At 35.6% G+C, this 11,758-nt stretch overlaps 1 protein-coding gene across 1 annotated transcript; it reads right to left on the bottom strand.

The window, feature by feature from the left end:
* Window positions 1-3,478: 3,478 nt before the first annotated feature.
* Window positions 3,479-6,192, bottom strand: LOC114481845 (forkhead box protein J1-B-like). Its single transcript, XM_028476900.1, has 4 exons — window positions 6,111-6,192; window positions 5,245-5,549; window positions 4,346-4,526; window positions 3,479-4,225 (listed from the first exon to the last, which is right to left on the bottom strand). The coding sequence occupies exons 2-4, from the start codon at window positions 5,505-5,507 to the stop codon at window positions 3,479-3,481; spliced, it is 1,191 nt and encodes a 396-aa protein (XP_028332701.1). The 5' UTR covers window positions 5,508-5,549; window positions 6,111-6,192.
* Window positions 6,193-11,758: the final 5,566 nt, after the last annotated feature.

The following is an 11,758-nucleotide window of genomic DNA, read 5'->3' as shown; positions in this document are numbered from 1 at the left end:
AGTGTTTAATACATTTATAATGTGTACTAATGGTTTCAAGAATATGTAAAAACATGTAAACATTGCTTTCAGTCATTAAATAAAAGAGAAATGGTGATTTTGATATTAATTTATAAATTTAATTTCTGTTGATTTAAACAAAATGGGCATATAATCGTATTAAAATATCTAAATTGAATTTAACAAAATCCTATAGGCTCTTTGAAAATGTTCATTTTATTGGTGACAACATGGAATATGTACAGTATTACAGCAACAAGAGAGGCTTTTGAGAGCAACTATAACACTGATAAATATTAATATAAATGATAATCAATATGATAATCCTGCTTTTCCTTACAAGTCATCCACTATACACACATATACACATACTGTACATGCAATATGTAGCTATAGAGATATATTACACAACTCATTTAACTTAATTTAATGATGATAATCATAATAATGATAATGAAAATAATCTTCTTTAGAACATGAACTTAAAATACAAATATCCGTCTTGGTCCCACACCAGGAGGGAAATGACCGGAAATGATAAAAACTATCAAAATAAACCCATTCAGGAGGCACTTAATACTGTTTTTTTGCACTTATTTGCAAAGTTAGTGTTTTTATTACTCATTCATTCCAACATTATAATATGTAGTTGTTTATTATTGTATTCTGAACAAAATGTTCTAGTCCAACAAAGGGGGTACTTGGTTTTAGAAATAAGAGAAATTGAGTACCTTGGAGAACCACTGACTGGACTATTGTATGTGTAATTTACTTTTCTACCAGTAGAGGTCTCTGCTTCCCTACTCTGGAGCTTCAGAACAAACTCAGAAGAAATGTTGTTTAAGTGTCTGCTGCCTACCCACAATCCTGAGCGGTTCATTTCACAAACAGTGTGCACTAAAACCAGAAGTGGCAAAAGTACTAGTCTTCAGCATTCAAGTGAAAGTATAGATACTTGAAAAAAAAAAAACAAAAATGACTCTGGGAAATGTAAAAGTATTGAAGTCGCTCCCTTACTTGAGTAAAATAAAAATGCATGCTACTGAATGTACTTTAAAGAAAAAGTAAATGTAAAAAAGAAAAACAAATGTCCCTTAAATAATAAGACAGGGTTTTTAAACCAGCAAATCCCATATCTTTTTTTTTTTTTTAAAATACTGGTACATGAAAACAATTTAAATCTGTTACACTTTATGAACACATGGAGAATTGAGAACTCTTAATAAATACAATTTGTAAATCATTAAAAAAAAAAAAAAAATGTAAATGCTCAATTAAACCCAGAGCAGCTTTGAGTTTCACATTTTTTTAAAATTGAAAATGTTAACTATAAAACTAAGGGACCTGCCTAACAGAAACAAGGTCAAACTACCAACATTTTGTGTCTTTTTACGTTGTAGCGTCATCTTCGAAGGTCTTAAAAGTAACAAGTTCATTTTTTAAATGTAAAGAGTAGAAAGTACAGACGTTTTTTTTTTTTCTTTTAAAGTAACAAGTAAAAAAAATAAATAAATAAAAAGTAGAGTAATGTACAGATACCAGAAAAAAACTACTGAAAGAAGTATTTGTACTTTGTTACTTGTCATATCTGGCAAACCACCCGGGCCACAACGAGACGGTGGGCGACCACGGTAAGTTTGGTGTTTAAATGGCACAGATGACGACACTTTGGTATTTAATGTAAATGTCTTTTTCCTCAGTTTATATCCTAGCAAAAAGATCCATCGAAGTGCAACAATATGCTATCCCTGAAAAGAGAGGCTCCTGATTGCATTCTTCATGATGGCTTACGTTCCTCCACATGGGTCCAACCAGAAAATGAATTGCAAGGGAGGCTAATTAACATGCAAGAGATCATTTATGTCTGCATGTATTGTATCATGTCTAATAAAAACATGAGGTTAAAAGCTTGTGCTGTTCCTTGAAATGTTGTAGTTCAGCTTAAGACGTTAAGGACAGTTTGAGAAAACATTTTAGGAATTGAGTAATAAGATGCTTAGAAACTAAAATGTAGGAGGAAAAAGTAGTTATCTTTATTCTGAATTATGAGCCTTTAAATGTAATCTCCTAATGCGTCGGCCTTAAATGATGTGAAAGTTCCCCTGTTAAATACAAAGGTGTCCTACAGGTTCCTAGACAACGGTAGAGGTAATTCTAAATGCAGAGTTGTTGTGGGAGTGAGGTAGTTAAAGAATGAAGAACAGATTAATATTAATAACTGTCGTTGAAGATGTTCCACTTACTCATACAAAACTTAGCGTGAGTTGTACTTTAGAAATTGATCTGACTGAATCTATACTTTCTGTAGTAATAACCTTCCTGTCACATTCTACTACTATGGTTAGAGCAGCACAAGTAAAGTCCTGAAGTCAGGTTTTTAAACTTACAATTCCTGTAAGTTTTTTTTTATTTGGATCCTGCAAAAAGTTAACTTGTAATGGGACAGTACCAGTTGCTACAATAGTAATCTATGGAAATTTGACAAAACTAGTGTTATGTTTTCTTATATAGAGCCTATGGTGAAGGCTGTAAAAAAAAAAATAAAATAAAAAAAAAAAATAGATTGGAAGTTTTAAGTAAACTATATTAAAAACAAACATCTAATTTAGCACAACATTTAAATCAAACACCCCTCCTGCTCCTCACACAATGGTCCCTCCTGGAACCTTCTTAAGGTGTTCCGGCTCTCTGGGGAATCTTTTAGCCAGAACACCTGGGACCAGACCAGAGATAAAGTAAAGTTCATTTTTCACACAATTTTACGTTTAGTTTCACCCATACTTTACTCTCTGTTGCAGGTCCACAACCATGGGAAAGACAATAAAAAAACATTTGTTTACAAAACATAATATGCATGCGTCTTTTATCCAACAAGTAATGGACTTGCTTCATTAAACAGCTATAACATGTATCATTGTAAAAAATAAAGCTGACTACTTCACGGATTTTGCCTATTGCAAATTATTTTTAGAACGTAACCCCTGCGATAAACAAGGGACTACTGTATATGCAAACACCGCCACCCTAATCTCCCTTCTTGCATTTAAATCCAGCTTCAGGTAGTCAAGTTTTGTCTGTTCCCTTAACCTGTCCTTCATTGTGTCATTTTTAGGGCGAGCTGGGTTGGTTCGTTGTCATCATACTTGACTTTCAGTCAAAGAGTAAAACAAAGGATTTACAGTCCAAGGGAGCAAAGCAGGTTATGGAAAGGATGTAATTTATTTATTTAGCACACATTAAAGAAATAGAGGAAAACTAATATACAAAGTTCACAAAAATTTATATCAGAAGACAAATGAAAATACTGAACCAAATATTAATTGAAAATCAAAAAAGAAATACAAACTTCAAACAATATATACATACACTTGTGATTACAAACGTCCATATAACACGTGAATTGTATGATGGCATTGAGTAAAGTGAAAGAGGGCATGAAGTAATGAGGTGTAATGTGGGAGGATTCTTAAGAGGATTGTTATAGGACAGTCAGTGTTGTTGGTGGTGGAAGGTCACAGGTAGCTGTGAAGACGCCCTCACTCACACCAAAGCCTTGATCCAGGGTTGGAGGTACGTTCTCTGTCAGCACTGTGACCTCCACCCATGGCTGCTCAGAGAATTTCACCGAGGACTCATCCAGATGCACCAAATGCTGTTGGTCCTGATGCTGATGGAGATCCTGCAGAGGCATTTGGAGCTCTGCTACATTAACTGTACCGTCCATGGTGGTGGTGCACAGGTTCATGTAGTCATAGGACAGGTGGTGGTTCATCACATCTCCTCCTCCTCCTTCCCACCACCTTGCCTGGTCTCCTGTTGGTTCCAGAACCTCAACAGCAGCGGTGCTTTCCAAAACCTTCAAGGTGCTACAATCCCCACCAATAATGTCATTACAAGCTGCTGCTACAATGTCATAGTCAAGTGGTGTCTCTGTAGACCTCGTGGTCTCTCTGTTTTCTGTAGATGACAGGGGCTTCTGTTCAGGACGCACAACTTCATGAACAGAAGAAGTGCTTGTAGTGCCCTGATAACCCTGAAAAAGTTTGTTCCTTAGCAGGTTTCTGTCATGGTTCTCTGGCAGTTTCCTACGTCTGAGGATCCCGTTGTCAAACATGTCTGAATGCTCTGGGTCGATTTGCCAGAACCCTCCCTTGCCGGGCTCACCATTCTGTCGAGGGACCTTTTTGAAACACTTGTTGAGGGTCAAAGTGTGACGAATAGAGTTCTGTAACAAAGACACAATAAAAGCAAGATTTTATTACAAAGCCATTGAGAAAATATGAGTAAATGATGAGACATGAAGGGAGATGGACACTCATAAATAATAAAAGTGGGTGTCAGTTACCTGCCAGGTGGGCTTTGCGTGTCTGTAGTAGCAGAAATTCTCTTGTATCCACTCGTAGATGGTGGACAAAGTGACTTTGGATTGTCCGCTGGCCTGCATGGCCTTGTAGATGAGAGTAGCGTGGGAATGAGGTGGTTTGGCTTTGGGGTTGGTCTTGTAGTCCACCTCCACCAGAGGGTACCTGGGTTGGGGTCAAATACATTTTTCAGTTACAATAACGTTTTCAATTACCCATATTCAATTAAAATTCAATTACAATTACAGTGACCAGCCTTTTTTTTTCCAATTACATTTAAATTGCAATTATTTTTTAATCTCAGAAAGTCAATTACAGTTGCATATTCAATTACTAAAGTTCAATTACAATTAATCATAATTAATGAGCCTGTAATAAATAACCTGATAAAAGTTAACCTTCCTAATGTGTTAGCTTTCTGTTAGCATCTCTTATGATAACTGGTCCTAAATCAGCTGTAAAATACACTAAAAACAAATATCTAATTCATTTAATTTGTTAAACGTCTTAATCAAGAAAAATACAGGTTTTAATATTTTTGGTGTGGGGCGTCTGAGACTGTTTTGTGTCAGAAAACCCCCTCGAAAATGGTAGAAAGCTTGAAATGAAACATATTTCAATAATTAACTACATATGTGTAAAACTAAACATAGAACTGTAACATGAATCCCCAGTTTTGCTTTAAATTGTGATTGACAATTTTTAGAGAATTTTTATGGCAATTACAATTACAAAGTCAATTTTCTAAACTCAATTACAATTTAAATACGATTACAACATGGCAACAGATTTTTAAAAATACAATTGCGTCTATGATTACGCCATAATTGTAATTAATCATCTTATACGTGATTACAGTTATAATTGACCCCAACCCTGGTACCTGGAGAACAGGGGACCAACGGTGGAGTCGCTGCCGAGGTTGGATGGAGAGTCTGTGCCAAGGCTTTTATGGAAGAGCTGCTCCTGGGAGGAGGGACACTCGGGGACGCTGGGCCGATGTGGGTCTGAGGTCTGGATGGAATAGTTCTGTAGCCAGTCGAGGCCGGTCAGGCTGTCATCAAGGGGGGTAGATTTGGACCCCTGGACCTGATCCTTTGGGTACATCTCCACCCTGTTTGCCTTAAACCTTTTAGCCTTAGGCATTGTCAAGTCCGGTATCCTGGTTTGTGATTGAAGATGTTCAAACTGGCATGGAAAATGAAAAAGTGGGGAAAAAACTATAAACATAAATACATAAAAACACTACTTCCTGTTTATATTATTAAAATAATAATAATAATAATAAAATGTTTAAACCAGAACAATGTGGTCAGAGCACATTAGTGCTTAGTCAGTTTTATACGTGGTGTTGAATGTAAAAACTCAGTCACTGTTTGTTGCTGGATATTAACTGTGTAAGTATTTATATATTTCTTTATTTACATTGCTATTGAATTGACAAGTCTTGCTAAACTGTTCGTTTTCAATCAATTAAATTAGCAAAAGTTTCACAAAAGAGCTTCCACACCAATGGAATGATATATTAAATAAAACAGTTCTGAATAAATAGTAAATGTTAAAATAGACTAGATTTGAGTAGGGTTTGTTGTGACAAAGTAGTTCCAATTTTCAATATTATGAAAAAAGCAGTATTTTTTATTTTATTTTACTTGATTCAGGAATGTATCTGAATAAATACCCATATTTACAATATTACAATATTATTATAAAAGTTTACAATAATACTAAAAACCTTTGGTCACAAACCTTGGTCACTGCTGACCTCTGCTGGTCAATGTTTTAATGATATTAGACCTCCTTTAGTCACTGTTGTAAATCCTGCTGCAGAACTCACACTGCGGTTAATGCTAATCATCTTTCATCTTTTAGCCTGCGTTACCATGACTACCTGTAAACAATGAGCTCCATTTAAAGCTATAGCGCCTGGTTTTGGCTCAACTGCCTCTAGTGGGAAATTGAATATGAGCGGGGCTCCTGTAGCACTACTTAACACCTTAATACATTTGTTTTGTGGTTAAAATAAAATAAAATGAAATAAAATAAAATAAAATAAATCTTGTATCTGTGAAAGTCATTAGCAGTGTTGCTAAAGATGAATAAATTAAGGCAAGACTTGGAATAAAAACGTTGCGCAAATGTGGGCGATCAACTGAGCCAAACACTGGTGATTATGTTAAAAAAATTAAATATTTAGAATAATAAATATAAAGACAACAATATCCCTCCCTCTAAAGGCGTAAGGTAGTGTTTAATACATTTATAATGTGTACTAATGGTTTCAAGAATATGTAAAAACATGTTTTACACGGTAAACATTGCTTTCAGTCATTAAATATAAGAGAAATGCTGAATTTGATATTTATTTATAAATTTAATTTCTGTTGATTTAAACAAAATGGGCGTATCATCGTATTAAAATATCTAAATTGAATATAACAAAATCCTATAGGCTCTTTGAAAATGTTCATTTTATTGGTGACAACATGGAATATGTACAGTATTACAGAAACAAGAGAGGCTTTTGAGAGCAACTATAACACTGATAAATATTAATATAAATGATAATCAATCTGATAATCCTGCTTTTCCTTACAAGTCATCCACTATACACACATATACACATACTGTACATGCAATATGTATCTATAGAGATATATTACACAACTCATTTAACTTATTTAATGATGATAATCATAATAATGATAATGAAAATAATCTTCTTTAGAACATGAACTTAAAATACAAATATCCGTCTTGGTCCCACACCAGGAGGGAAATGACCGGAAATGATAAAAACTATCAAAATAAACCCATTCAGGAGGCACTTAATACTGTTTTTTTGCACTTATTTCCAAAGTTAGTGTTTTTATTACTCATTCATTCCATCATTATATTATGTAGTTGTTTATTATTGTATTCTGAACAAAATGTTCTAGTCCAACAAAGGGGGTACTTGGTTTTAGAAATAAGAGAAATTGAGTACCTTGGAGAACCACTGACTGGACTATTGTATGTGTAATTTACTTTTCTACCAGTAGAGGTCTCTGCTTCCCTACTCTGGAGCTTCAGAACAAACTGAGAAGAAATGTTGTTAAAGTGTCTGCTGCCTACCCACAATCCTGAGCGGTTCATTTCACAAACAGTGTGCACTAAAACCAGAAGTGGCAAAAGTACTAGTCTTCAGCATTCAAGTGAAAGTATAGATACTTGAAAAAAAAAAAAAAAAAATGACTCTGGGAAATGTAAAAGTAGTGAAGTCGCTCCCTTACTTGAGTAAAATAAAAATGCATGCTACTAAATGTACTTTAAAAGAAAAAGTAAATGTAAAAAAGAAAAACAAATGTCCCTTAAATAATAAGACAGGGTTTTTAAACCAGCAAATTCCATATCTTTTTTTTTTTTAAATACTGGTACATGAAAACAATTTAAATCTGTTACACTTTATGAACACATGGAGAATTGAGAACTCTTAATAAATACAATATGTAAATCATTAAAAAACAAAAAAATGTAAATGCTCAATTAAACCCAAAGCAGCTTTCAGTTTCACATTTTTTTAAAATTGAAAATGTTAACTATAAAACTAAGGGACCTGCCTAACAGAAACAAGGTCAAACTACCAACATTTTGTATCTTTTTACGTTGTAGCGTCATCTTCGAAGGTCTTAATCATAATAGTGATATGATATATCCATGCTATGATAAAGGTTATATTAGCATTATATATATAAATATATATATTTATATATATATATATATATATATATATATATATATATTAGTAAAGTTTTATTTAACTTATTATGGATTTTACAACTAATGATCATGTTGATGGTAAACTTTCAAGATATCCAACATTAACATTCCAAGGATGAAAACTTCCCAAGTATCTTCATTAAGTGGTTGTTACAGGTTGAATTCACTGTTCAGGCAGTTCTCTGAATATTCTTCATATTTTTCTCCTCTGAGTGGACCCTAATCTAGATAATGAACCACAGCTGTGTCACCTGCCTGTGAGCTCTATAAAGACCCATGTGTGCCACACCTTCAATCATCAGTGAAACAATGGAAGCTGCTAGAACCCTGCTTCTTTGTGTGCTGACTGTTTGGCTCGCCAAAGGTTGAATATTGGATTTGTGGTTTTTCATGATATAAAATTAAACTCACAGGAATGAATTGAAATGCATGTTTACAGTTTAGGTAACTTTTTTTTCCTGTTCAACAGGCTATTGTTTGCCTTATGGTAGAGAAAATGCAAGACAAGATGAAGGGTTGCTAAGAAACCAGAGAGGTAGAAATGATGGAGGGGTGAGTTTAAGGAGGAGATTTTTGTTTTAATGACACTTTCTCCCATTTAGATCTTTCTGACAACGATACTTCAATATCGAACACCATCAAGCTTCTCCAGTCATTGGAATCTGTGTTGCAGCAGAATGCTAAAGAAGGTAAGCTAATAGGACTAAGCACTGCAATTATTAAGCTAAAATGACATCCTTTTTTTTTTTTTTTATTTGATATGAAGTTGATGTTAACCTTGTTTTTATTCCATCAGTTCAAATGGAAACCAATGAAGTGGAAGTTAAGACTTCAGTTGGACAAGTTCAGATTGTTAAAGGACCAGAGCAAACCCTACAGAAGATTCAAACGGAGAAGATTGTTGTATCCATCCCTCACCATGTAACGCCCAACACCACCAGCCACAACGAGACGGTGGGCGACCACTCGGGCCTCAACGAGACGGTGGGCGACCACTCGGGCCTCAACGAGACGGTGGGCGACCACTCGGGCCTCAACGAGACGGTGGGCGACCACTCGGGCCTCAACGAGACGGTGGGCGACCACTCGGGCCTCAACGAGACGGTGGGCGACCACTCGGGCCTCAACGAGACGGTGGGCGACCACTCGGGCCTCAACGAGACGGTGGGCGACCACTCGGGCCTCAACGAGACGGTGGGCGACCACTCGGGCCTCAACGAGACGGTGGGCGACCACGGTAAGTTTGGTGTTTAAAATGGCACAGATGACAACACTTTGGTATTTAATGTAAATGTCTCTTTTTCCTCAGTTTATATCCTAGCAAAAAGATCCATCGAAGTGCAACAATATGCTATCCCTGAAAAGAGAGGCTCCTGATTGCATTTTTCATGATGGCTTACGTACCTCCACATGGGTCCAACCAGAAAATGAATTGCAAGGGAAGCTAATTAACATGCAAGAGATCATTTATGTCTGCATGTATTGTGTCATGTCTAATAAAAACATGAGGTTAAAAGCTTGTGCTGTTCCTTGAAATATTGTAGTACAGCTTATGACGTTAAGGACGGTTTGAGAAAACATTTTAGGAATTGAGTAATAAGATGCTTAGAAACTTAAATGTATGAGGAAGAAGTAGTTAACCTTGTTCTGAATTATGAGCCTTTAAATTTAATCTCCTAATGCGTCGGCCTTAAATGATGTGAAAATTCTCTTGTTAAATACAAAGGTGTCCTACAGGTTCCTAGACAACGGTAGAGATAATTCTTTTTTTTTTTTTTTTTGTAATGAAAATTTTAGTTTGCTTTACAACTTTTTCAACAGCACTAACATTGGACAGACAGCAGTAGTAGAAGACATTTACCATATTTCTTGGGTCCGAGGAATCACAACAACCAATAAGATCTATACATAGGTTCTGTAAGTGTATGAAAGTGTGTACAATAACACTTAGTCAAATATCTTTCCCCAAGATTTAGCAAAAACATCTGAATCGTCATTTAACCTTGCCAATAATTTTTCATATGAAACAATTTTCAGAATGTTATCCATCCACCTGTCAAAATCTGGGCAAGCAGGGTCTTTCCAGACACCAAGAATAACCCTGGCTGCAGCCAAAGTTCCCCCTTTTAAAACCATGTATTCACATTCAGTTATGCCTGGCATAACTGATCACCTAATATACATAATCTTGGTGACCTGGGTATTCTCTTACCAATCCACCTCCCTATACAATCCAACACTTTTTCCCAGAATGGAAACACGCTGTGACATTCCCACAGTGCATGCATAAATGTCCCAGTGACCAACTGGCATTTCCAGCATGTATCATTTGCTATAAGCCCCATTCTTAAGTTTAGGAGTGAAATACCATCTATGTATTAATTTAGACTGAGTGAATTTCCCTCTAGCCTCTCTAGTATATTTACCTGAATGTAAAATTATTTTGTCCCATATTTCTTTATCAATATCACAGCCCAAATCTCTCTGCCAAATAAGCCTCAAGTTTTCACATACATACAGTTATTAAACAATTTATAAAATAAAGCCGCCCTATGGGCTCCATCAGGTAGATTACAAAAATCCACAACTGGATTTGTTTCCTGTGTACACTTCCCTTTCATAATACAATTTCTGAACTGTAGATATTTCCAAAAATTTCCCTTCCTTTCCAGGCCAAACTTTTCAATGATTGCAACAAAGGGCATAATCACTCCATCCTCATAAAGATCACCAACTCTTCCTCAATCTTCATCCAACTTGGCTGTGGTTCTGCTTTCGTCCAGTGTTTCACGACTCTAGACATTTCAAACGCAAAGTTAGAGCTTTACATTAGGAAGAGCCATACCTCCCATGTTCTCTTGAGGACCACATTTTCTTTATATTTATCCTTGGTCTTTTCCGGTCCCATAAAAAATCTTTGACCATTTTTTCATATTGAACAAATATATCGACTGGAAATTTCACCGGTAACATCATGGAAACATAATTGAACTGCGGAGCAATCACCATTTTAATCACATTAATTTTCCCCCACAGAGTAATCTTTAATTTTTCCCATTTATCCAAATTAGTTTTAATTTTCAGGAGGAGGGGTTTCATATTCGTTTGCATTATTTCCTCTAGGTTCGGGTTTAATAATATTCCTAAATATTTCATACCTGATTGTAAAAATTTAAAGTTGAAGGCTGTGATATATTTAGAATAACATAGTGCATTAAGTGGCATAGCCTCCGATTTGCTCCAATTTATCTTGTAGCCCGACAGCCTGGAATAAGAGTCAACACATTCAAGTAAAGCTGGCAGAGAATGTGATGGGTCTGTTAAAACTGCCAAAATGTCATCCGCATAAAGAAACAATTTCTGTTCTCTCCCACCAGCTCTTACACCTTTAATTTTTGTCTCTGACTGAATTTTCTGAGCTAGGGGTTCCAAAAAAAATGGTGAAAAGCAGTGGAGACGGACTACATCCTTGCCTCATTCCCCTGGATAAATGAAAAAAATCTGATACCAGACCGTTTGTTAAAACAGCTGCTTTTGGACTTGAATAAATAGTCTTCACCCAATTAATAAACTCTGACCCAAAACCAAACCTACTAAGGACCGTCATAAGAAAACCCCATTCCACCCGGTCGAAAGCC

Source organism: Gouania willdenowi, chromosome 19, assembly GCF_900634775.1.
Source record: "Gouania willdenowi chromosome 19, fGouWil2.1, whole genome shotgun sequence".
NCBI lineage: Eukaryota > Metazoa > Chordata > Actinopteri > Blenniiformes > Gobiesocidae > Gouania > Gouania willdenowi.
Note: the sequence above shows the minus strand (reverse complement) of the source record. Positions and strands in the feature narration are given on the sequence as shown.

Bases quoted from the DNA above. Each gene is read 5' to 3' on its own strand.
- LOC114481845 (XM_028476900.1), bottom strand. From the start codon at position 5,507: ATGCCTAAGGCTAAAAGGTTTAAGGCAAACAGGGTGGAGATGTACCCA. The intron at 4,527-5,244 runs GTACCAGGGTTG...ACCCCAACCCAG, and splicing joins GTTGGTCCCCTGTTCTCCAG to GTACCCTCTGGTGGAGGTGG. The intron at 4,226-4,345 runs GTAACTGACACC...TCTTTGTTACAG, and splicing joins ACGCAAAGCCCACCTGGCAG to AACTCTATTCGTCACACTTT.